At 46.9% G+C, this 27,538-nt stretch overlaps 1 protein-coding gene across 1 annotated transcript in view; it reads left to right on the top strand.

Annotated features, from left to right (window-relative positions):
* The first annotated feature begins 1,032 nt into the window (after positions 1-1,032).
* Positions 1,033-27,538, top strand: part of HDAC8 (histone deacetylase 8) — a 222,145-nt gene continuing 195,639 nt past the window's right edge. The window contains exon 1 of the mRNA XM_069748671.1: positions 1,033-1,270. Within this exon, the coding sequence (XP_069604772.1) occupies positions 1,043-1,270 (228 nt within the window). The 5' untranslated portion in view covers positions 1,033-1,042. The remainder of the gene's footprint in view (positions 1,271-27,538) is intronic.

Raw genomic sequence — 27,538 nt, 5'->3', positions numbered from 1 at the left:
TGGAGCATCATGTGGGACCATTATACAGTATGGAGCATCATGTGTGGCCATTATACAGTATGGAGCATCATGTGGGGCCATTGTACAGTATGGAGCATCACGTGGGGCCATTATATAGTATGGAGCATCTTGTCTGGCCATTATACAGTATGGAGCATCATGTGTGGCCATTACAGTATGGAGCATCATGTGGGGCCATTATACAGTATTGAGCATCATGTGCAGTCATTATACAGTATGGAGCATCATGTGGGGCCATTATACAGTATGGAGCATCATGTGGGGCCATTATACAGTATTGAGCATCATGTGCAGTCATTATACAGTATGGAGCATCATGTGGGGCCATTATACAGTATGGAGCATCATGTGGGGCCATTATACAGTATGGAGCATCATGTGGGGCCATTATACAGTATGGAGCATCATGTGGGACCATTATACAGTATGGAGCATCATGTGTGGCCATTATACAGTATTGAGCATCATGTGGGGCCATTGTACAGTATGGAGCATCATGTGTGGCCATTATACAGTATGCAGCATCATGTGGGGCCATTGTACAGTATGGAGCATCATGTGGGGCCATTATACAGTATGGAGCATCATGTGTGGCCATTATACAGTATGCAGCATCATGTGGGGCCATTGTACAGTATGGAGCATCATGTGGGGCCATTATACAGTATGGAGCATCATGTGTGGCCATTATACAGTATGCAGCATCATGTGGGGCCATTGTACAGTATGGAGCATCATGTGGGGCCATTATACAGTATGGAGCATCATGTGGGGCCATTATACAGTATGGAGCATCATGTGTGGCCATTATACAGTACAGCACTGTGTAGCCATATTTTTTTGTTTATGATTATTGTTTACGAACTATTGAGATCAGAAGTGCTAAATGGGTGTGGTTGGGGCGTGACTAGTTGTGAAATGGGTGTGGTCAGAGGTGTGGCCTAAAAATGTGCTGCGCCCCCTGCGTGCGCCGCTATCTTTGTCCCTCTTTCCCTTCCTCAAAAGTTGGGCGGTATGCAGTATGGACAAAGAGGGACCGCCCCTTCCTGTGACATCACTCCCACACATGGTCACATGGCATGACGTCAGCAGAGATCCTTTTGGCCACTTGGATTTAGCCTCTACAGGGAGGATTCCCGAGTGCTGCACACAGCTGGGCGGCATGGCGGACTGTTCCCATCCGGTCTACATTTACAGCCCCGAATACGCGCAGCTGTGCGACAGTGTTCACACCAAGGTGCCGCGGCGGGTGAGTGCTGTCCGCTGTTACCGGGGCCGTGATGAGGGAAGAGGGCTGCGGTGATGACAATGTCAGTGACTGCAGTTATTAGGGACATGCGCAGAGAGGCGGCGGCGCGTCATAGTGTGTGTGGGGGGCTGGGGTATCCTGGGCTCTCCGCTGGGGACGCAGTAAATACTGTGTTCGTGTGCCGCAGCAGCAGTAATACTGTGTCCATGTGCCGCAGCAGCAGTAATACTGTGTCCATGTGCCGCAGCAGCAGTAATACTGTCCATGTGCCGCAGCAGCAGTAATACTGTGTCCATGTGCCGCAGCAGCAGTAATACTGTGTCCATGTGCCGCAGCAGCAGTAATACTGTCCATGTGCCGCAGCAGCAGTAATACTGTGTCCATGTGCCGCAGCAGCAGTAATACTGTGTCCATGTGCCGCAGCAGCAGTAATACTGTGTCCATGTGCCGCAGCAGCAGTAATACTGTGTCCATGTGCCGCAGCAGCAGTAATACTGTGTCCATGTGCCGCAGCAGCAGTAATACTGTGTCCATGTGCCGCAGCAGCAGTAATAGGCTACGTTCACATTAGCGTTACGCTAATGTGCGTCGCTGTTGCGTCGGCGACGCGCCCCTATGTTAACATGTTTAACAATGTTTTTCGACACGTGCGTCGTTTCCGATGCTAGCGTTGGACGCAAGAAAATGCAACAAGTTGCATTTTTCGTGCGTCCGATTTTTGTCAAAAAACGACGCACGCGTCGCAAAACGCAGCGTTTTTGCGCGCGTTTTTTGTGCGTCGTGCGTTGCGACGCCGACGCACCAGCGCGCAACGCTAATGTGAACGTAGCCTTACTGTGTCCATGTGCCGCAGCAGCAGTAATACTGTGTTCATGTGCCGCAGCAGCAGTAATACTGTGTCCATGTGCCGCAGCAGCAGTAATACTGTGTCCGTGTGCCGCAGCAGCAGTAATACTGTGTCCATGTGCCGCAGCAGCAGTAATACTGTGTCCATGTGCCGCAGCAGCAGTAATACTGTGTCCATGTGCCGCAGCAGCAGTAATACTGTGTCCATGTGCCGCAGCAGCAGTAATACTGTGTCCATGTGCCGCAGCAGCAGTAATACTGTGTCCATGTGCCGCAGCAGCAGTAATACTGTGTCCATGTGCCGCAGCAGCAGTAATACTGTGTCCATGTGCCGCAGCAGCAGTAATACTGTGTCCATGTGCCGCAGCAGCAGTAATACTGTGTCCATGTGCCGCAGCAGCAGTAATACTGTGTCCATGTGCCGCAGCAGCAGTAATACTGTGTCCATGTGCCGCAGCAGCAGTAATACTGTGTCCATGTGCCGCAGCAGCAGTAATACTGTGTCCATGTGCCGCAGCAGCAGTAATACTGTGTCCATGTGCCGCAGCAGCAGTAATACTGTGTCCATGTGCCGCAGCAGCAGTAATACTGTGTCCATGTGCCGCAGCAGCAGTAATACTGTGTCCATGTGCCGCAGCAGCAGTAATACTGTGTCCATGTGCCGCAGCAGCAGTAATACTGTGTCCATGTGCCGCAGCAGCAGTAATACTGTGTCCATGTGCCGCCGCAGCAGCAGTAATAGGCTACGTTCACATTAGCGTTACGCTAATGTGCGTCGCTGTTGCGTCGGCGACGCAGCGGCGACGCGCCCCTATGTTTAACATAGGGGACGCGTGCGTTTTTTTGTTAGCGTTTTTCGACACGTGCGTCGTTTCCGACGCTAGCGTCGGACGCAAGAAAATGCAACAAGTTGCATTTTTCGTGCGTCCGATTTTCGTCAAAAAACGACGCACGCGTCGCAAAACGCAGCGTTTTTGCACGCGTTTTGCGCGCGTTTTTTGTGCGTCGTGCGTTGCGTCGCCGACGCACCGGCGCGCAACGCTAATGTGAACGTAGCCTTACTGTGTACATGTGCCGCAGCAGCAGTAATACTGTGTTCATGTGCCGCAGCAGCAGTAATACTGTGTCCTTGTGCCGCAGCAGCAGTAATACTGTGTTCGTGTGCCGCAGCAGCTTTAATACTGTGTTCGTGTGCCGCAGCAGCTTTAATACTGTGTTCGTGTGCCGCAGCAGCTTTAATACTGTGTTCGTGTGCCGCAGCAGCAGTAATACTGTGTTCGTGTGCCGCAGCAGCTTTAATACTGTGTTCGTGTGCCGCAGCAGCAGTAATACTGTGTTCGTGTGCCGCAGCAGCAGTAATACTGTGTTCGTGTGCCGCAGCAGCAGTAATACTGTGTTCGTGTGCCGCAGCAGCAGTAATACTGTGTTCGTGTGCCGCAGCAGCAGTAATACTGTGTTCGTGTGCCGCAGCAGCAGTAATACTGTGTTCGTGTGCCGCAGCAGCAGTAATACTGTGTTCGTGTGCCGCAGCAGCAGTAATACTGTGTTCGTGTGCCGCAGCAGCAGTAATACTGTGTTCGTGTGCCGCAGCAGCAGTAATACTGTGTTCGTGTGCCGCAGCAGCAGTAATACTGTGTTCGTGTGCCGCAGCAGCAGTAATACTGTGTTCGTGTGCCGCAGCAGCAGTAATACTGTGTTCGTGTGCCGCAGCAGCAGTAATACTGTGTTCGTGTGCCGCAGCAGCAGTAATACTGTGTTCGTGTGCCGCAGCAGCAGTAATACTGTGTTCGTGTGCCGCAGCAGCAGTAATACTGTGTTCGTGTGCCGCAGCAGCAGTAATACTGTGTTCGTGTGCCGCAGCAGCAGTAATACTGTGTTCGTGTGCCGCAGCAGCAGTAATACTGTGTTCGTGTGCCGCAGCAGCAGTAATACTGTGTTCGTGTGCCGCAGCAGCAGTAATACTGTGTTCGTGTGCCGCAGCAGCAGTAATACTGTGTTCGTGTGCCGCAGCAGCAGTAATACTGTGTTCGTGTGCCGCAGCAGCAGTAATACTGTGTTCGTGTGCCGCAGCAGCAGTAATACTGTGTTCGTGTGCCGCAGCAGCAGTAATACTGTGTTCGTGTGCCGCAGCAGCAGTAATACTGTGTTCGTGTGCCGCAGCAGCAGTAATACTGTGTTCGTGTGCCGCAGCAGCTAATGGCCCATAATGAGACTTGTCTGCTCCCGGTGTGAGCCTCCCAAGCATCATGTCAGCGCCCACATTTTATCGGGGTATTAGTCTACATAATTAGTTGATGTATTATACAAAAAGTGACTATAATATCAGGAATAGCTACAATACAGGCGTCAGACAGTGCGGAATCAGGATGATATGAAGTGCGGACAGACAAGTTCATAATAAATCCTTTCATAGAAAAATGTGGCAGCACTCACCGATCCTGGAGTGAGGAAAGTCTTTTTATTGAGACACCAGATGGTGGCCCGATTCTAATGCATCGGGTATTCTAGAATATGTAAGTATATTGCCCAGCCACGTAGTGTATTGCCCAGCCACGTAGTGTATTGCCCAGCCATGTACAGAGCCACGTAGCATACAGCACAGAGCCACGTAGTATGCACCATATCCCTGTTAAAAAGAATTAAAATAAAAAATAGTTACATACTCACCTCCTGGAGCCTCCGGATCAAAGCGGCCGGTTCCCGATGCTTGGCGCGCGGTCCGGACTGAAGATTGCATTGCGGTCTCGCGCGATGATGACGTAGTGTTCTCGCGAGACCGTACGTCATCCTCTCGCGAGACCGCAATGCATGCAGCGGTCACCGGGGCGTCGCGCAGAGCGGAAAAGGCCGGTTCCTGAATCAGGGGCGCCGCCGGAGGGTGAGTATGTAACTATTTTTTTATTATTTTTAACATTAGATATTTTTACTATTCATGCTGCATAGGCAGCATGAATAGTAAAAAGGTGGTCACACAGGGTTAATAGCAGCGGTAACGGAGTGCGTTACGTTGCCATTAACCCTGTGTGAGCGCTGACCGGAGGGGAGTATGCGGACGCCGGGCACTGACTGCGGGGAGGAAGGAGCGGCCATTTTTTTTTCCGGACTGTGCCTGTCGCTGATTGGTTGCGGCAGCCATGACAGGCAGCTGCCGAGACCAATCAGCGAATGAATAACCGTGACAGAAAGACGGAAGTGACCCTTAGACAATTATATAGTAGATGTGGTAATACATCTTCACGGCTCGGGGGATGTGGGGTCGACCCCTGCACATTCCTGTTGTCACTGCACATCCCCTCCCCCCCGAGCCGTGAAGATGTATTACCACATGTCTCAATAAAGACTTTCCTCACTCCAGGTTCGGTGAGTGCTGACGCATTTTTCTATGAAAGGATTTGCTACATAGCTATGTTCCATGCGAGCACCCGTGATCAGCGGGCAGGTTTTCAGCTGGTTCAGCACAAATTTTGTTCTTTCCCCTTGTGCCCCAGCAGTGCTGCTCTACTGTTTTTCTTTTACGGTTCTCTCAAGTTCATAATAGAGAAGTTCTAGTTTACAAATGTCTCATTTCCATCCAATGACCCCATCCTGTTTGTCAAGGAACCACGTCATCGTCGGCGTCCTACAGTGTAATGCGCAGGCCTGAAGAAGCCCCACCAGATTATCGTCTCATCAAGTACGCAGTCACCATCTGTAGACAGGGATCTGCATAGCACGGAGCTCATGTGCGCGTTGTATTGGCAGTGAACAACGGGTCATAGCAGCACCGAGGCGTGTACCCTGGGCATGTGCGAGGCGGAATGGCTGCAATCCCGATATTCTAAAGAATTCCACAATGCTACAGAACAAAAAAGCTTCTCTAGAGTGGGACATAACTCCAAGACATTGGAAAATATCATTCAGCTTCTATCATTTAATAAGCCTCAAAATTAAAGCTGAGGCTAACATATGAAATATTGGAGAAGATTCCAACCCTATCTCCTACATTGGATTGTATTATCTAAAGATATCTCTATTCTGTCACAAGCATCACGGATAATAAGACCACGAAAGGCTTCAATCAACAAATACACAAAAAAAGAGAAAAATCAATCAGTAATAGTGATGAGCGAAGGTGCTCGCCACTACTCGTTACTCGCCTGGGTATCGCTATGCTCGGTGTACTCGGCGAGCACCGAGCATTTCCTGGATTATTTGGCTGTAACTGGTGTCTCCACCCAGCATTTTTGGCGGACGTTAGAGACCCAATCACGGTGCAGGGATTGAAACGCCGCAGCCATCTGTGTTGTTGTCGTGCAGTGATTTGCTTGGCTGCACAGCATCATCCCGAGTATGAGACCTGGCGCCGCCCTGCTCGCCGCATTCTCCGAATTCGGCAAGAGTAGGGAAAGCTGGTGCCAAGATAGGATCAGAATTGTGGTTTTAATATTGTGGGTCTGCAAGTGTTCGGTCCGCAACGTCTGAGAATATGGCATATGTAGCATACTTGTGTGTGCTAGCCTTGTTCTACTCTTTAACCCCTCAACCACCGCCGATGCGCCTTTTAACGGCGGCAGTTAAGGGTACTTAAACCACAGTGCCGTTAATTAACGGCGCTGTTGAAAAAGTGAATAGCGCCCCCCAGAGTCGGATTTTCTCTGGGGTCTCGGTTGCGGGGGGTAGCCGAGACCCCAGGGAACATGATTCGGGTTTTTTTTAACCGACCCCCGAGTTGCAATCGCCGGTAATTAACCTTTTACCAGCGATCGCAAAAAACAAACAAACCGCGATTTCCCTTTTAATTTCTATGTCCTCCGATGTGATCGCACATCAGAGGACAGAGAAATGGGGTCCCGATAGGCCCCCGATACTCACCTATCTTCCCCGGTGCACTTCGTGGCTCCCGATGGGCGCCGCCATCTTTTTCCGGCAAAAAAATGGCGGCCGGCACCGGGAGGATCTTTGGGGTCTCGGCTGCCGGGGGTAGCTGAGACCCCAAAGAACATGCTCGGGGTTGGTTATTACCGACCCCTGTTTTGCGATCGCCGGTAATAAACTGTTTACCGGCGGTCGCCAAAAAAAAAAAAGCGATGTTTAATTCTCTGTCCTCTGATGTGATCGCACATCAGAGGACAGAGAAATAGGGAGATTCGGGGACCCTATTATACTTACCGGTGTCCCTGGTTTCACCTGCATCCTCTCCTGCCCGCCGGCTTCTTCTTTGGGAAAGAAAATGGCGGGCGCATGCGTAGTGCGCCCGCCATCTGTCGCCATCTGCCGGCCGGCAGGAGAAAGCAGTTCGGGCTAAAATTAGGGTTAGGGTTGGGGCTAAAATTAGGGTTGGGGCTAAATTTGGGGTTGGGGCTAAATATAGGGTTAGGCTTCTTTCACACTTGCATCGGTACGGGGCCGTCGCAATGCGTCGGCCCGACATCGACGCACGTTGTGAAAATTGTGCACAACGTGGGCAGAGGATGGAGTTTTTCAACGCATCCGCTGCCAGTCTGTCCTGGGGAGGAGGGGGCGGAGTTACGGCCACGCATGTTCGGTCGGAAATGGCGGACGCGACGTACAAAAAAGCGTTACATTGAACGTTTTTGTGCCGACGGTCCTCCAAAACACAACTGATCCAGTGCATGACGGACGCAACGTGTGGCGATCCGTCGACAATACAAGTCTATGGGCAAAAAACGCATCCTGCAGGCACATTTGCAGGATCCGTTTTTTGTCCAAAACGACAGATTGCGATGGATGCCAAACGACGCAAGTGTGAAAGTAGCCTTAGGGTTGGGGCTAGGGTTGGAGCTAAAGTTAGGGTTGGGGCTAAATTTAGGGTTAGGGCTAGGGTTGCGGCTAAAGTTAGGGTTAGAGTTGGGGTTAGGGTTTGGATTAGGGTTGGAATTAGGGTTAGGGTTGGCATTAGGGTTACGCTTAGGATTAGGGTTAGGTTTGGGATTAGGGTTAGGTTTGAGGTTAGGGTTGAGATTAGGATTAGGGGTGTGTTGGATTTAGGGTTTTGATTAGGGTTAGGGTTGACATTAGGGTTGTTTTGGGGTTAGGGTTGTGATTATCGTTAGGGTTGTGATTAGGATTATGGATTGGGTTGGAGTTAGAATTGGGGGGTTTCCACTGTTTAGGTACATCAGGGGGTCTCCAAACACGACAGCCAATTTTGCGCTCAACAAGTCAAATGGTCCTCTTCCCTTCTGAGCTCTGCCATGCGCCCAAACAGTGGGTTACCCCACATATGGGGCATCAGCGTACTCGGGATGAATTGGACAACAACTTTTGGGGTCCAATTTCTCCTGTTACCCTTGTGAAAATAAAAACTTGGGGGCTACAAAATCTTTTTTGTGGAAAAAAAAATATTTTTTACTCGGACTCCCATGACAGCACGACGAGAGAGGGGATCCGCCCATTAGGAACAGGAAACCTACAGATACAAAAAGGCGGTACCTCTCCCTTGCCTCAGTTGGTTTCCTGTTCCTGAGGGGACGGGTGCCTACAGACAGAAGGCACAGGCCGGCCGGCCGATTACGGTAGCGGGGGGGTCTCCTACCTCGGCCGGTGCGGAGATCCCTGGAGACGCCACGGTGGTCCTTGCTGGACTTCACGGCAGTGGCGTTCGCAGCAGGGAGCGGAGTCCGGAGGATTTCCTGCATCCATCAGCGTCGGCGCAGGTAAGTATTCCCATTGGTGGTGCAGCGGTGCGGCATGGCTGCGGGTGCCGGGCTCGGATGTGTGGGGAGTTCTGGAGCGCTGCCGATCCACCCCCGGCGTCCTGCACCGCTCTCAGCATGTGCTGGAGCGTTTCCGGGTGCGGTGATGTGGGGGGGGGGGGGCGGAGTTTGGTAGCCGCTTCCGGGTCGCCGGACGTCTGCGCATGCGCGGACGATCCAAGATGGCGGCGCCCATCGCATCTGAACGCCGGTTCGTCCAACAGCCCTCTGCCCTCCTTGCTGTGTCCAGAACCAATAGGGATAGCGCTGGCCTATCTGCTGACCGGATCCAAGGGGGATATAAGCAGGTTACAATGGCAGAACCCTGCTTTTGGTCGTAATCCGTCATGGAGGAGCAGCAGCAGCTGTCAGACGAGATGCGTCAGAAGCCCAAAAAGGATAGAGGCGACCAACCCAGTCGAAAAAGCTCATCCGAACAGGGATCCAGAGCTTCGACTAGGAAAGAACCCCCTCGGATTCCGGTACTTGACTTGGGCGCACGGGTAAGTGACCTACGTGAAAGTTCACTCTGTGACGCGGGCCCCTTATACTTTATCTTTCCAGGGGAAGAAAAGTACGGAAAAATCCAAGCAAGGAGTGTGCCCTCTGTGGAGTCCCCTTACCCGACTCTTGTACTAAAAAGTTATGTGCCCCCTGTATACAACAGACGGTGAGGTCTACAGGAGTGGTTGGGTGGAAGTGACCTTAGGTCAGATAGTGGTTATCACCTATATTGTCCTCCCCCAGGTAGCAGAAGAGTCCGTGAGTACGGCAAATTTAAAAGAAATGATCCGGCTAGAAGTAAGGGAGTCATTACGATCCCTATCCCAAGCGGAAGGCTCGAAGCATAGGACCCCTCTGGACTCTAATTCGTCAGAAGAGGAAAGAGAAGAAAGTATCTATCTCTCTAGTCCTTTCTCCTCTTCATCAGATGAGGAGTCTGGACGATTTTGTCTACCCTTGGATAAAATTGACAAGGTAGTCAAATCAGTTAGAGGCACGATGGGTATAGAGGAACCCAAATCACAGCCCTCAAAACAGGAGTTAATGTTTAGTGGTTTAGATCGTAAGAAACATAGATCTTTTCCGGTAAATGAGAAAATCCAAGAATTGATACTCCGAGAATGGAAGAAACCGGAAAAAAAGGGGGCCTTACCGCCAGCTTTAAAACGCAGGTATCCCTTTGATGATCCGGTGGTGGAGACATGGGATAAAGCTCCGAGGTTGGACGCGGCAGTAGCAAAGGCGTCAAAGAAAGCCTCATTACCCTTTGAGGATATGGGGTCCCTCAAAGATCCCCTAGACAGAAAGGCGGATATCTTTCTAAAAGGTACCTGGGAGATGGCGGCCGGATCCCTCAGACCAGCAGTGGCCGCAACGTGCACAGCCAGGTCATTAATGGTCTGGCTAGATCAATTAGAGTCTCAGCTGAAGGATGGAGCATCCAGAGATTCTATTCTGAAAGCGCTTCCGACAATTCAGAATGCTGCAGCCTTCCTATCGGATGCTTCTGTGGACTCTGTCAGGATGGCGGCCAGAGCGGCAGGTCTATCTAACGCGGCTCGCAGGGCTTTATGGTTAAAGTGCTGGTCAGGTGACATCCAGTCCAGAACTAAGCTCTGCGCCATTCCGTGCGAGGGACAGTATCTCTTTGGTCCAACGCTGGACGAGTTGCTGGAAAAGGCAGGCGATGATAAAAAGAAGTTTCCAAGCCTGTACTCGGCATCCTACCGCCGACCCTTCAGTCGAAGAAGATTTGGTCGTGGGAAGAAACGCGTGTCCTCTCCCACTAGAGAGAGTTTCAGATGGGAAGACAGACGCGGTAGAGGTACGGGATATATGTTTCGCCGTTCCTCAAAGGATCAGAAAAAACCAGACCAATGACTAGCAATCCCTGTGGGGGGTAGACTGTCAGCATTCTCCTCAGCATGGCTTGACATAACGAACAGTAGATGGGTCAGAGGCATTGTTACTAAAGGTCTAAAGCTGGACTTCAATCATTGGCCTCGGGACAAATTCAAATTAACCCCTTATCGTTCCTCCCCCCTGGAGCAAGCAGCCCTAGAGGCTGAAGTCATGAACTTATGCGCCAAAAATGTATTGGTGGAAATTCCAGATTCAGAAAAAGGAAGGGGATTTTATTCTCCTCTTTTTCTGATCAAGAAGCCAGATGGATCATTTAGAACGATCATTAATCTAAAGTGTCTTAATGAGTTCCTGGTTAATGAATCCTTCAAAATGGAAACGATTAATTCAGCAATAAAGATATTGTTTAATCACTGTTTCATGGTAGTTGTAGATCTTAAAGATGCATACTATCATGTTCCAATACATGAAGATTTCCAGAAGTTCCTGAGAGTAGCGGTGTCAATGGAGGGTAGCATTCGCCATTTCCAGTTCAGAGCTCTCCCCTTTGGCTTATCAGCGGCTCCTAGGGTGTTCACAAAACTAGTGGCCGATGTCATGGCGCACTTACGAGAGTCCGACATCCTGATCATTCCCTACTTGGATGACTTCCTTATAGTAGGGAGCTCAGCAGACCATTGTCTGTCCCAGCTAGAAACAGCCACATCCAGACTGGAGCGTCTGGGGTGGATCATAAATTATGAGAAATCTCGTTTACAGCCTCAAAAAATACAAAGATTCTTAGGACTGTTATTAAACTCAGAATCCCAACAGTGTTGTCTTCCACCCGACAAATCATTACATATCCAGCAACAGGTGTCTAAGGCAATTGACAAACCATCCATGACCCTTAGACAGGCTATGTCACTATTGGGTTCCTTAACCTCTTGCATTCCCGCTGTCTGTTGGGCCCAATTCCACACCAGACCATTACAATCTGAGGTGCTGGTTAATGACAAAATCTTATAGGGGTCCCTGCAGAGTCAGGTTACTTTAGGTCCAAAAGCACTCACATCTCTTAAGTGGTGGCTAGTCATTGAAAATTTATCGGCAGGGGTTCCCTGGATGTCTCAGGTAACACGTGTGGTAACAACTGATGCTAGCCCTGCGGGTTGGGGAGCACACATGGATGACATGATGGTTCAGGGTCTATGGCCCCCTCCCCTAATATCAGCCTCCTCCAACCAGAAAGAGTTAATGGCAGTAGAGCTTTCAGTGAAAAAATTCCTCTCATATCTGCAGGGTCATCATGTCAAGATCCTATCGGACAACCGGGTGACGGTCGCGTACATAAATCATCAGGGTGGAACTCATTCCGAGTCACTGATGAGAGTGGCGGATGGTCTGTTCCAGACAGCAGAGAATCACTTTTTATCCCTATCCGCTCTACACATAAGAGGAAAGGAAAACGTCAAAGCGGACTTTCTAAGCCGCAACACCTTGAAGCAAGGGGAGTGGTCCCTAAACAATCGTGTGTTCGATCAGATTGTCCACAAATGGGGACATCCAGATGTAGATCTATTTGCTACCAGGGACAACCGGAAGACAACAAAATTCTGTTCCCTAAATCCCAGGGAGAATCCTCTAGCCGTAGACGCTTTTCTGATCAATTGGGATTTTCAGCTGGCATATGCATTTCCTCCACTAGGCCTATTACCCTTAGTAGTCAGGAAGATAAGAGAAGATCGAGCCAGGGTTATATTGATTGCCCCATTCTGGCCCAGAAGGGCCTGGTTCACTTGGCTCAGGATCATGTCAGTGGAGGATCCCTGGGTGCTTCCGGAGATTCCGGATTTGCTCTACCAGGGTCCGATCAGTCATCCGCAAGTAAAGAACCTTCATTTAACGGCATGGATTTTGAAAGGGCGTTACTGAAAAACAAAGGGTTCTCCCCGAGTTTGATTGAAACCCTTATGAAAAGTAGGAAACAAATAACCACAACGATCTACGCCAGGACCTGGCGAAAGTTTCTGGCCTCTTCTGATTTCAAATTAGAAGGAATACCTGTAAAACAAATTTTAGAATTCCTGCAAAAAGGCTTAGAGCTAGGTCTATCCACTAGTACTCTAAAGGTACAGGTCTCGGCCCTAGGGGCTCTATTCTCCTGTAACATCGCCAATAATTACTGGATCTCAAGGTTCATTAAGGCATCCAGTAGATCTAGACCCATTCAGAAAGATAGATCTATGCCTTGGGATCTCAACTTAGTCCTATCAGCATTGACTAAAGAGCCATTTGAACCTTTACAATCAGCTTCAATTAAGGCCCTATCCCTTAAGACAGCTTTTCTGGTAGCAATTACATCTGCTCGTAGAATAGGAGACATACAAGCTCTCTCCAGGGTATCCCCTTATACAGAGTTTCTACCAGACAGAGTAATCCTCAGACCGGACCCAGCCTATTTACCAAAAGTGTCATCACGGTTTCACAGGTCACAAGAGATAATTTTACCATCCTTCCTCCCTAATCCTGCTAACCCTAAGGAAGAACTACTCCATACATTAGACGTTAGGAGATGCCTGCTAGAATACATCTGTTACCGACACATGGAAGAAAGATGATGCATTATTTTTATCTTTCCAAAATCCTAGAAAGGGACTCAGGGTATCAAAATACACACTAGCAAAGTGGATTAGGGAGGCTATCTCTTTGGCTTATACTGCAGGTGGGGGTCCGGCTCCGCAGAATCTGAGGGCGCATTCCACCAGGGCCATGGCTACATCCTGGGCGGAAAAATCTGGAGTATCAATCGACCAGATATGTAAGGCGGCCACATGGTCATCCCCGTCCACCTTCTTTAAGCACTATAGGTTGGATTTGGGGGCTTCCTCTGATCTCACATTCGGGTTAAGGGTGCTACAAGCCATAGTCCCTCCCTAAGGTAGTTTTACATCTCTGTAATTCTCTCGTCGTGCTGTCATGGGAGTCCGAGTAAAGCATTAAGCTACTTACTGGTAGCGGCATTTCTCGGAGGCCCATGACAGCACCCTTAGTTCCCTCCCTATTCACGTGGGGGTTGCACTTCCTATAGATGTATATATCTCACACATGATACCAGTTCCAAATATATAGCTGGAGATTTGTATATAATCTGTATATAATTTGTATATAGTGTATATTTTTTGTGCCACTAACCGCGGTAGTCCTCTCAAGACTCTGAAATACAACTGAGGCAAGGGAGAGGTACCGCCCTTTTGTATTTGTAGGTTTCCTGTTCCTAATGGGCGGAACCCCTCTCTCGTCGTGCTGTCATGGGCCTCCGAGAAATGTCGCTACCAGTAAGTAGCTTAATGCTTTATTTTCACGACTCTGCATTATAAACTTCTGTGAAGCACTTGGGCATTCAAAGTTCTCACCACACATCTAGATAAGTTCCTTGGGGGGTTTAGTTTCCAAAATGGGGTCACTTGTTGGGGGTTTCTACTGTTTAGGTACATCAGGGGCTCTGCAAACGCAACATAACGCCCACAGACCATTCTATCAAAGTCTGCATTCCAAAACGGCGCTCCTTCCTTCCTAGCTCTGCCGTGCGCCCAAACAGTGGTTTACCCCCACATATGGGGTACCAGCCTACTCAGGACAAATTGGACAACAACTTTTGGGGTCCAATTTCTCTTGTTACCCTTGTGAAAATAAAAACTTGGGGGCTAAAGTCTTTTTTGTGGAAAATTTTTTTATTTTTTTATTTTCACGACTCTGCATTATAAACTTCTGTGGAGCACTTGGGCATTCAAAGTTCTCACCACACATCTAGATAAATTCCATGGGGGGTCTAGTTTCCAAAATGGGGTCACTTGTGGGGGTTTCTACTGTTTAGGCACATCAGGGGCTCTCCAAACGCGACATGGCGTCCAATCTCAATTCCAGCCAATTCTACATTGAAAAAGTAAAACGGCACTCCTTCTCCTCCAAGCTCTGCGGTGCGCCCAAACAGTGGTTTACCCCCACATATGGGGTATTGACGTACTCGGGAGAAATTGCACAACAACTTTTGTGGTCTAATTTCTCCTGTTACCCTTGTGAAAATAAAAATTTGGGGGCAAAAAGATCTTTTTTTGTAGAAAAAATGCGATTTTTTTTTTTTTTTTTTTTTTTTTTTTTTTTTTCTCCTTTCCCCTCCCCCCCCCCCCATGACTTTACGTTATAAACTTCTGTGAAGCTCTTGGGGGCTCAAAGTGCTCACCACACATCTAGATAAGTTCCTTAAGGGGTCTAGTTTCCAAAATGGTGTCACTTGTGGGGAGTTTTCACTGTTTAGGCACATCAGGGGCTCTCCAAACGCGACATGGTGTCCGATCTCAATTCCAGCCAATTCTGCATTGAAAAAGTCAAACGGCGCTCCTTCACTTCCAAGCTCTGCGGTGCGCCAAAACGGTGGTTTACCCCCCACATATGTGGTATCGGCGTACTCAGGAGAAATTGTAAAACAAAATTTATGGTTTAATTTCTGTTTTTACACTTGTGAAAATAAAAAAAAAATGGTTCTGAAGTAAAATGTTTGCAAAGAAAAGTTAAATGTTCATTTTTTCCTTCCACATTGTTTCAGTTCCTGTGAAGCACGTAAAGGGTTAATAAACTTCTTGAATGTGGTTTTGAGAACCTTGAGGGGTGCAGTTTTTAGAATGGTGTCACACTAGGTTATTTTCTATCATATAGACCCCTCAAATGAGATGTGGTCCCTAAAAAAATATGGTGTTGTAAAAATGAGAAATTGCTGGTCAACTTTTAACCCTTATAACTCCCTAACAAAAAAAAGTTTGTTTCCAAAATTGTGCTGATGTAAAGTAGACATGTGGGAAATGTTACTTATTAACTATTTTTCGTGACATAGCTCTCTGATTTAAGGGCATAAAAATACAAAGTTTGAAAATTGTTAAATTTTATAAATTTTCGCCATATTTCCGTTTTTTTCATAAATAATCGCAAGTAATATCGAAGATATGTTACCACTAACATGAAGTACAATATGTCACGAAAAAACATTCTCAGAATCTGCGGGATCCGTTAAAGCGTTCCAGAGTTATAACCTCATAAAGTGACAGTGGTCAGAATTGTAAAAATTGGCTTGGTCATTTAGTATCAAATTGGCTCTGTCACTAAGGGGTTAAATTCACGCAAAAGCAAAAAAAAGCTATTAATAGTCTGTTATGTCAGGCTGAGGGCTGGTGGTTCTTTTTTTGAAAAATCGTATTTCCGCAGGCATACGTAGCATAGTTCTGTGTGCTAGCCTTGTTACACTGTTATTTTGTTTTAAAAATTCAACAAAACTCTAAAAAAAAAAATTAACACCGGGGAAGGGGGTGGGGGGGGGGGAGAAAATGGCTAGAAGGTTGGAGGAGTGTTTAAACTAGGGATTGGGGGGGAGGGTATTAATTTTATAGGAGGGGCAGATAGGGACCTGGGCACAAATAAATAAGGTGGGGGTGGGGTTAGAACAGTTAATAAATTAAGAAAGAATAGAGGTACAGAGAGATACATAAAGTGCATGTGTAATACAGATCAAAAGTTTGGACACACCTCATTTAAATATTTTCCTGTATTTTCAGGCCTATGAAAACTGTACATTCACACTGAAGGCATCAAAGCTATGAATTAACACATGTGGAATTATATACTTTACAAAAAGTGTGAAAAAAACTGAAAATATGTATTATATTCTAGGTTCTTCAAAGTAGCCACCTTTTTGCTTTGATGACTGCTTTGCACACTCTTGGCATTCTCTTTATGAGCTTCAAGAGGTAGTCACCTGAAATGGTTTTCACTTCACAGGTGTGCCCTGTCAGGTTTAATAAGTGAGATTTCTTGCCGTATAAATGTGGTTGGGACCATCAGTTGTGTTGAGCAGAAGTCTGGTGGATACACAGCTGATAGTCCTACTGAATAGACTGTTAGAATTTGTATTATGGCAAGAAAAAAGCAGCTAAGAAAAACGAGTGGCCATCATTACTTTAAGAAATGAAGGTCAGTCAATCTGAAAAATTGGGAAAACTTTGAAAGTGTCCCCAAGTGCAGTTGCAAAAACCATCAAGCGCTACAAAGAAACTGGCTCACATGAGGACAGCCCCAGGAAAGGAAGACCAAGAGTCACCTCTGCTTCTGAGGATGCGTTTATCCGAGTCACCAGCCTCAGAAATCGCAGGTTAACAGCAGCTCAGATTAGAGACCAGGGCAATGCCACACAGATTTCTAGCAGCAGACACATCTCTACAACAACTGTTAAAAGGAGACTTTGTGCAGCAGGCCTTCATGGTAAAATAGCTGCTAGGAAACCACTGCTAAGGACAGGCAACAAGTAGAAGAGACTTGTTTAGACTAAATAACACAAGGAATGGACATTAGACCAGTGGAAATCTGTGCTTTGGTCTGATGAGTCCAAATTTGAGATCTTTGGTTCCCACCACCGTGTCTTTGTGCGAAGCAGAAAAGGTGAACGGATGGACTCTACATGCCTGATTCCCACCATGAAGCATGGAGGAGGAGGTGTGGGGGTGCTTTGCTAATGACACTGTTGGGGATTTATTCAAAATTGAAGGCATACTGAACCAGCATGGCTACCACAGCATCTTACAGCGGCATGCTATTCCATCCGGTTTGCGTTTAGTTGGACCATCATTTATTTTTGAACAGGACAATGACCCCAAGCACACCTCCAGGCTGTGTAAGGGCTATTTGACCAAGAAGGGGAGTTATGGGGTGCTATGCCAGATGACCTGGCCTCCAGTCACCAGACCTGAACCCAATCAAGCTGGACCGCAGAGTGAAGGCAAAAGGGCCAACAAGTGCTAAGCATCTCTGGGAACTCCTTCAAGATTGTGGGAAGACCATTTCCAGTGACTACCTCTTGAAGCTCATCAAGAGAATGCCAAGACTATGCAAAGCAGTCATCAAAGCAAAAGGTGGCTACATTGAAGGACCTAGAATATAAGACATAGTTTCAGTTGTTTCACACTTTTGTTAAGTATATAATTCCACATGTGTTAATTCATAGTTTTGATGCCTTCAGTGTGAATGTCCAATTTTCATAGTAATGAAAATACAGAAAAATCTTTAAATGAGAAGGTCTGTCCAAACTTTTGATCTGTACTGTATACTAATGCCGGAAGCCTCGCCAACAAAATGGAGGAATTAGAATTAATGTTGTTGGAGCATAATTATGACATGGTGGGGATATCTGAGACATGGCTGGATGAGAGCCATGACTGGGCTGTTAACTTACAGGGCTATAGTCTGTTTAGAAATGACCGAACAGATAAGCGAGGGGGAGGTGTGTGTCTATATGTAAAATCATCCTAAAAACCCATTCTGCGTGATAATATAGGGAAATCTAATGAAAATGTAGAGTCCCTGTGGGTGGAGATAAGGGGAGGGGGGAAAAAAAAATTACTGCTAGGGGTTTGTTATAAGTCTCCAAAAATATTGGAAGCAACGGAGAATATTCTCATAAAGCAAATAGATGAAGCTGCGACTCAAGGAGAAGTCATTATTATGGGGGACTTCAATTACCCTGAATTAGATTGGGGAACAGAAACCTGCAGTTCCAGTAAAGGTAATCGCGGTCTGACAACTATGAGAGACAATTACCTTTCACAACTGGTTCAGAACCCAACAAGAAGGGGGGCACTGCTAGACCTAATATTAACCAACAGGCCAGACCGTATATCAAATATAAGGGTTGGGGGTCAATTGGGAAATAGTGATCACAAAATAAGTTTTCATATATCCTTTAATACTTTGTGAATGTTTTTCCCAGCAATATGTGCTCCTGAAGGATGATGATGGAACTCGATATTCTGATTCAAGGATGATTTTTATTTCAAACTAAAATACAACCGGTTTCGACTTCTTAGTCTTCCTCAGGTATAATGTCATGCATTATCCTTTAATAAGATGTGTAGTAGAGGGGTTACAAGGACACTAAACTTCAGGAGGGCAAATTTCCAACGGATGAGAGAGGATCTTGGTGCAATTAACTGGGACGATATCCTGAGACATAAAAATACACAAAGAAAATGGGAGGCGTTTATTAGCATCCTGGATAGGACCTGTGCACAGTATATACCTTATGGGAATAAACAAACTAGAAATAGGAGGAAACCAATATGGCTAAATAGAGCTGTAAGGGGCGCAATAAGTGACAAAAAGAAAGCATTTAGAGAATTAAAGGAAGTAGGTAGTGATGAGGCATTAAATAAATACAGAAAATTAAATAAATTCTGTAAAAAGCAAATCAAGGCAGCAAAGATTGAGACAGACTCATTGCCAGAGAGAGTAAAAATAATCCCAAAATATTCTTTAACTGCACAAATAGAAAGAAACTAAAAAATGGCCCCCTTAAAATAATCTGGTGGATGAGGATGAAGAAAAAGCCAATCTGCTAAATGACTTTTTTTTCATCAGTATTTACACAAGAAAATCCCATGGCAGACAATATGATCAGTGCTAACAAAAATTCCCCATTAACCCCTTCACCCCCGGAGCTTTTTCCTTATTTTCGTTTTCGTTTTTTTGCTCCCCTCCTTCCCAGAGCCATAACTTTTTTTATTTTTCCGTCAATATGGCCATGTGAGGACTTATTTTTTGCGGGATGAGATGTACTTTTCAACGACATCATTGGTTTTACCATGCTGTGTAACAGAAAACGGGAAAAAAAATTCCAAGTGTGGTGAAATTGCAAAAAAGTGCAATATCACACTTGTTTTTTGTTTGGCTTTTTTGCTAGGTTCACCAAATGCTAAAACTGACCTGCCATTATGATTCTCCAGGTCATTACGAGTTCATAGACACCTAACATGTCTAGGTTATTTTTTATCTAAGTGGTGAAAAAAAATTCCAAAGTTTGCTAAAATAATAAAAAAAAAAATTGTGCGATTTTCTGATACCCGTAACGTCTCCAATTTTCGTGATCTGGGGTCAGGTGAGGGCTTATTTTTTGCGTGCCGAGCTGACGTTTTAATGATACCATTTTGGTGTAGATACGTTCTTTTGACCGCCCGTTATTACATTTTAATGCAATGTTGCGGCGACCAAAAAAGCGTAATTTTGGCGTTTTGATTTTTTTTCGCTACGCCATTTAGCGATCAGGTTAATCCTATGTTTTTATTGATAGATCGGGCGATTCTGAACGCGGCAATACCAAATACGTGTTTTTTTTTTTTTTTTTATTAGTTTTTTTTTATTTTATTTTGATTGGGGCGAAAGGGGGGTGATTTGAACTTTTATATATTTTTGATTTTTTTTTATATTTTTAAACACTTTTTTTAAATTTTGGCATGCTTCAATAGCCTCCATAGGAGGCTAGAAGCATGCACTACACGATCGGCTCTGCTACATAGAGGTGAAGTACAGATCACCTCTATGTAGCAGAAAGGCAGGTGTACTTTGAACGCCGACCACAGGGTGGCGATCAAAGCAATCGGCCATCAACAACCATAGAGGTCTCAAGGAGACCTCTGGTTGTTATGGCAATGCACCGATGACCCCCGATCATGTGACGAGGGTCAGCGGTGCGAGCACTTACGGCCGCGCAGCTGGGAGCGCTAGTTAAATGCCGCTGTCAGCGCTTGACGGCGGCATTTAACTAGTAAATGGGCGCGAGCGGCTCATTGCACGCACATGTCATCTGTACAAAACAGCTGACATGTCGCGGCTTTGAGGTGGGCTCACCGCCGGAGCCCACCTCAAAGCAGGGGATCTGCCAGCTGACGTACTATTCCGTCAGCTGGCAGAAAGGGGTTAAGTGTCACCTGCTTAACCCAGCAGGAAGTACGGCAGCGTCTAAAAATCACTAAAATTGACAAATCTCCGGGCCCGGATGGGATCCACCCCCGAGTACTGCAGGAACTAAGTACAGTCATAGATAGACCATTATTTTTGTGTAAATCAAGTTTATTAAGTTGCATATGAACATGTGAATCAAAGTAATAATTTGCATCCGTAAACACGTACAAAAATGTAAGATGATCACAATACTTGAATCACTTTATGTATAACCAGTGTATGTCTCTCACAATATTAAAATACAGGTATAACTGTCTCATGAAAAGAGTCGGAGTGTTGTGAACTGATTATTATGATTCAATCCTGTGGACATACTACTTTTAACTACATTAAAGATTAATGTTCGTAATAAAAGTTTGCAAATATTACATATCTTGAACTCCTGTTATTCTACTTTCATAGAATTCTGAGATATTATTTATTTATCAATTGGGAGTGATCGTGACTAGGCTCTCTATAACACTTAATAATCAAAAGAAAATCTAAATGTAACCTAGATCATGAAGAGAGAGGAGGAAGAATGAGAGAGAGAGAGAGAGAGAGAGAGAGAGAGAGAGAGAGAAAAGAAGAGATAGAAGAGAAAGAGAGAAAAAAGGGGGGGGGGGAGAGGAAGGAGAAGATGGGGAAGTGGGGTCAGGGAGCAAAGGGTAAAAATCCGATTTCCGGTCCAAATGGACTTGAGTCTGTTGTTCTTTTATGATAGTACATTATTTATCCCGTTTCCAAGGAAAATGGTAGGTACGGGTTTTGAGTGCTCCGGTTAGGTCATTTAGTGTAACTAATTGTTCAGCTCTTCAGTTTCTCTAAAGGCAATCCAGGAAGACCAAACATTAAATACTTTATCTGAGGTTCCAGTGTCTTGACCAATCAGTTGCTCCATTCCAAAGATGTGATTGAGTTCTGTAATGAAATCAGTGCGCGAGGGAGATTTTGATTGCTTCCAATAACGGGGAATTAGGTTAAGCGCCGCTGTTAAGAAGTGTCTTTAGTAGATTTCCCTTGAATTTGGCAATGGAGAGGTCACATATAGATAATAAGGCCAATTCCATTGTAGGTTGTATTTCGTGGAAAGAGTTTATTGTAAAGTTCAAAGATGTTTACCCAAAAATTATGTATAGGTGGACAGGACCACCAGATGTGCGAGTATGTCCCTTTATCCCTCCAGCACCTCCAGCAAGTATCTGGAGTGATAGGGATATCATATGGATATTGTATGGACATCTGTACCACCTAGACAAAAGTTTATAGCTTCTTTCTTGATAATCTGAGCATAATGAAGATCTGAAGGTGAAGAGAAGACTTTTGCAACGATCTTCCAGTGTCAGTGGTTTGCCTATTTAATTCTCCCATTTTGAAAAAAATATAGTGAATTAAGTGAGGTTATTCGGTGCCCTTGAAACATGTTGTATAATGATACCGTATGAGTCAAAGGACCCCCACCCAGGCACGCGGACTCAAAGGGAGTAAGCTGTCTATAGATGTCAGTCTGTCTAGACAATTTAGTAAGGTAGTTTTTAATTTGTTCATGGAAGAACCATGAACCTGGCGGGGGCTCAGTTCCGGCGAAAATCCTCCGTAGGAGCCTGATCTATGTAGTCATAGACTATTGGATAGTTATCTTTGTGTAGGAAATTAGCTTTGTCTAGACCTGCTGGAAAGTCTAAAGGTACCTTCACACTGAACAACTTAACAACGATAACGATCCGTGACGTTGCAGCGTCCTGGATAGCGATATCGTTGTTTGACACGCAGCAGCGATCAGGATCCTGCTGTGACATCGTTGGTCGGAGCTAGAAGGCCAGCACTTTATGTGTGTGACGCCGATTCAGCGATGTCTTCACTGGTAACCAGGGTAAACATCGGGTTACTAAGAGCAGGGCCTCATATGTACCAAGTAGCACTGTAGCATGGAGCTATACATTTTAATTTTCACATCATCGGGAATGTCACGACATTGTAAAATGGTGCTAATTTCACCATCAAGGCGACGAATAACACTGTTGCGGATGTTATCTGTAGCACTGGGTCTTAGTTTGTCTAGCTCCTGTTTGGGGACTAGATAAATTTTCTCTGTATGCTCCATTATCTTCCTGCGAGCAGGCTTGTTATTATTGGAATTGCAAAAGCTAAAAGAGGGCCGATAAACCCACCGGCCTGCTTTAGCAGGCGCTTCTTTTTCTTTATGGGCTGAGACTTGTCGCTCAGGGTTCTTATAGCTTTACGCCACTTCTTTAATATGCCTTTTTGACGCTCTTTCAATCGAATCCTGCCTTTTAAGATGTTTAAAGCAATCTCGCCGATGGCTGTAATTAAATCATTGCTTGCATTGCGCAAAATAGACTTTCGGACAGCGGGGGTTGCTTTCGTCAGAGGTTTTAAGAGCGCCCAGTTACGCCGGAGTCTCTCAGACATCTTTACATCACAACGCACACAGCGTAGAATGTCTGATACCGGGTAAAATTCACTTTTCAGAAGTGTTTTTCTTTTGAACATAGACAGCAGGCAACACTGGTGGAAACAATCCGGTCCTTAAGCGCAGATCCTCAGGGGTATTGGCTCTCAAATCTACAAGCAAATACCCGTAAGGCTCCCGTGTGGCATCCTCAAAAGCTTCCAGGAAAAAACATGTTTTATTCAGTCGCCATGACAGCACAACGAGAGAGGGGATCCGCCCTTCAGGGACAGGAAACCTCAGACATAAAAGGGCGGCACTTCACTCCCCCGCCAGTTGGTTTCCTGTCCCTGACAGTGGAACCTCTTCAGACAGGCCCAGAGAAGAGGGTTGAAGATAGAAGCTATCCCACTCCTGACAGGCCGATGCAGGTAGCGGGGGTCCCCTACCTCGGCCTGATCAGGGGGATGGAAGCACCACACGGCAGGGGGACTGTCTGTGTAGGTGACAGCAGGAGGAAGCAGCCCTAAGCGGGGGGCTTGACTTCTGTGGTGCCGCTGTTCACCTGGTACGTGAGGCCCAATGGTGCGCATCTGCCGGAGCTTCTGGGGTCGGTCCGCCGCTGCTGCTGGGGTCTGCGGTGGCTAGGTGAGCGCTGCCGTCCTTGTTCGGCGCGTCTGCTCTCAGCGCCGCGGCCGCGTCCGGAAGGGGCGTGTCCTGATGACGCGGGTGCGGCGCGGGGCGATGACGCGGCCGCGCATGCGCGGTAGCGTCTTATCCTGGCTAATGGCGGCGCCCGGCGTCGCAGGGGGGGATTTTGGCCTCAGGGTGTCTGGCGCTCTACGGGCGCTAGCGGGGGCAGTACCAATTAGCGGTGCACCGAGGGATGTCCCTGCTGACCCCCCATCCGGGGGTGGTACCCAGGGGGATAGATTTAAACGCTGCACTGAGGCCTCAACATTGTTCCTGTCCACCATCTTGGAATGGAGTCTCTGGAAGGAACACCGCAGCTGGGCGGTGAGCAGCAGCAGTTACCTGAACAACCTTTGAGCAGCTCCCAGCGGCGTTCTAGTGGCAGTAGTCGCGCTGGTAGAGCCAAAGAAACTCAGAAGTCAACTAAGTCCTCTGGCCGTAAGGAATCTCCGGCTAAGAAGGACCCCCCGATCACGGTACCATTCACTGCAGGGATGGGTAAGTGAGCTTCGTGAAAGTACATTTCTGATAGCTGTCCCTCCTTGTATTCCCTCTCTCCTTATTAGGGGAGGAAATCTGTGTCCAAATCCAAACATAGAGAGTGTGCCATCTGTACGGAACCTCTTCCGGATGGACATAAAAAGAAATTGTGCAGCATCTGCATTCAACAATTAATTGAGGACGAGACCCCTGACCTTACGTCTACTCTTAGGGATCTGGTTAGACAGGAGGTCAGAGATTCCATAAGGTCTCAGAAGACAGTTTCAAAAAAGAGGAAGGAGATATTATCCCCAGCCTCGGATGTGGATTCAGACACGGGTGATGTGAGTTCGGATTCTCATCCGTCATCATCATCAGAGGACGTGGAATGTAGTCGAACCTGTCTATCACTGGACAGGGTTAACCGCTTAGTCAAAGCTGTCAATAGCACTATGGGCATTGAGGAGACCCAGGCGGAATGTTCCATCCAGGATATAATGTTTAAAGGCATAGATCGCAAATCCAGAAGAGTATTTCCCGTAGTTGATAAAGTTAAGTCTCTGATTACGAGAGAATGGAAAAAACCCGAAAGGAAGGGGTCTCTCCCACCAGCGTTCAAAAGAAGATATCCCTTTGAGGAAGAAGCTTCTTCCTCCTGGGACAAGGTCCCGAAACTGGATGCGGCGGTGGCTATAGCATGTAAAAAGACGTCTCTTCCGTTTGAGGATCTGGGGAGCCTAAAAGACCCGCTTGATAGGAAAGCTGAGGTATTCCTTAAAGGAGCTTGGGAAACATCAGCGGGTTCCCTGAGACCAGCGATTGCGGCCACCTGCACTGCCCGGTCGTTGATGGTATGGCTGGGTAATCTAGAAGACCAGCTCAAAGATAAGGTTCCTAGGAGCGAGATCCTATCATCTATGTCTATGATTCAGGATGCAGCAGCCTTCCTTGCGGATGCGTCAGCCGATTCTGTTAGGCTAGCGGCAAGGTCATCAGCACTGTCCAATGCGGCCCGTAGGGCTCTTTGGATAAAATGCTGGCCAGGAGACTTGCAGGCCAGATCAAAACTATGTGGCATCCCCTGTGAGGGGGTTCATTTGTTTGGCCCAGTGCTGGATGAGCTTCTAGAAAAAGCAGGTGACAGTAAGAAGCGATTCCCTCTCCTAACAAGACCCTTCTATAGACGGGACTATAATAGAGGAGGGCCATATCGCCGAAGATCGGACAGGGATTCAAATAGAGAATCGACCAGATACAACTCTTACAGGAGAAGAGGTAGAGGTTACATGTTTAACTCTTCTAGAGACTCTAAAAAGCATCAATGACTGGCGGCCCAGGTGGGCGGTAGGCTTTTGGCCTTCTACCCAGCCTGGGTAAAAATCACCAATAGTCCATGGATACTCAGTATCATTAAAGAGGGGCTAAAGTTCCAATTCCACCATACCCCCCTGGAAAAATTCAAATTAACTCCTATCCGTTCTTCTCCCGCAGAACAGTTGGCGTTGGAGTCAGAGGTTCGAGATCTCCAAAAAAAGGGGGTTCTCGTTAAAGTACCTACGGAGGAACAAGGTACGGGGTTTTACTCCCCTTTATTCCTGGTAAAGAAGCCAGATGGATCTTATCGTACCATCATCAATCTGAAGGGCCTGAATGTATTCCTGCTGGTCCCATCCTTTAAAATGGAATCTGTGAAGTCGGCAATAAAGCTTCTTTTTCACAATTGCTTCATGGTTGTCTTAGATCTGAAAGACGCCTATTATCATGTCCCGATACATGCAACTCATCAGCGCTTTCTCAGGGTGGCGATTTCTCTTGCCGGCACAGTGGAGCACTTTCAATATCGGGCACTCCCCTTTGGTGTTGCAGTCGCACCTCGGGTGTTCACTAAGATTATGGTGGAGGTTATGGCACACCTTCATGAGCAAAATATACTAATAATTCCCTATCTGGATGATTTATTGATCGTTGGGCGCTCAGAGGTACACTGTAAAGAACAGTTGGGGAAAGTGATGGCGGCGTTACACAACTTAGGATGGATTATCAATCTCAAAAAGTCGCGTCTTCAGCCCTCAACATCACAGCAGTTCTTGGGTCTTACTGTGGATTCAGCTCAGCAGGAATGTCGCCTGCCAGACTCAAAAGTTGATACTATTCACCGGCTGGCCTCCAGAGCAATTAGTAATCCCGTAGTTTCCCTAAGAAGTGCTATGTCACTCTTAGGTTCACTTACTTCTCTTTTTCCGGCGGTGATGTGGGCACAGTTTCACTCCAGGGCTCTGCAATGGGATGTTCTGCATAATTTTCGGCGTCTGGGCGCTAACCTTGACAAAAAATTTTCCCTATCTGTAGAGGCCACGGGTTCACTAAGGTGGTGGACACACATCCCTAATCTGCGTAAAGGGGTACCTTGGACATATCAGATATCACGGGTAATAACAACGGATGCTAGCCCCACGGGGTGGGGAGCACACTGGGAGGGCAATTGCATTCAGGGTCTGTGGTCCCATTCTGAGCGAGACACGTCCTCCAATCTGAAGGAATTGATGGCGGTGGAACGCGCCTTAGATAGGTTCCTTATACCTCTGCAGGGTAGACATGTTAGGATACTCTCTGACAACCAGGTGACCGTTGCTTATGTGAACCACCAAGGAGGTACACGGTCTAGGTCATTAATGAACGTTACAAATCATATCTTTCAGATGGCCGAAAATCACCTGCTCTCCCTTACGGCCCTTCATATAAAGGGAAATCTAAATACCATGGCCGATTACTTAAGCCGCAACGAGCTCAAACAAGGGGACTGGTCTCTAAAACCGGCTGTCTTCAATCAGATCATGCGGTTGTGGGGATGTCCAGAGATAGATCTGTTTGCCAGTCGAGGAAACAAGAAACTCCATCAATTCTGTTCCCTAGACCCAAGGGACAACCCGTACGCAGTCGACGCTCTTCTGATCCCCTGGAATTTCAATCTCGCCTACGCTTTCCCTCCTCTGAATCTCATTCCTATAGTTCTGAGGAAAATTCGGGAAGACGGAGCCCGAGTGGTTTTAATAGCCCCATTCTGGCCCAGAAGGTCTTGGTTCCCATGGTTGAGAAGCATGTCCATTTCCCAACCATGGATCCTCCCAGAAATACCGGACCTCCTTTCCCAGGGTCCAGTCTTCCATCCACGAGTAACCAACTTGCACCTGACAGCGTGGAACTTGAGAGGTCACTTCTGAAAGGAAAGGGATTCTCCCAGAATCTTGTAAATACTCTACTTAAAAGTAGGAAAGCCTCCACGACTAGCATTTATGTTAGGGTATGGAGGAAGTTCCTATCAAGTTCAGGAGCACAAATCGATCAAAAACCTGATATTGCTCAGATCCTAGAATTTTTACAGAAGGGCCTAGAGTTAGGCTTAGCCACCAGCACCCTTAGAGTTCAGGTTTCAGCTCTAGGGGCACTATATAATTCCAACATAGCCAGTAATCACTGGAT

The sequence above is a fragment of the Ranitomeya imitator genome, chromosome 2, assembly GCF_032444005.1.
Source record: "Ranitomeya imitator isolate aRanImi1 chromosome 2, aRanImi1.pri, whole genome shotgun sequence".
Taxonomy (NCBI): Eukaryota; Metazoa; Chordata; class Amphibia; order Anura; family Dendrobatidae; genus Ranitomeya; species Ranitomeya imitator.
The sequence above is the reverse complement of the archived record's forward strand: the minus strand, read 5'-3'. Positions and strand labels throughout refer to the sequence as shown.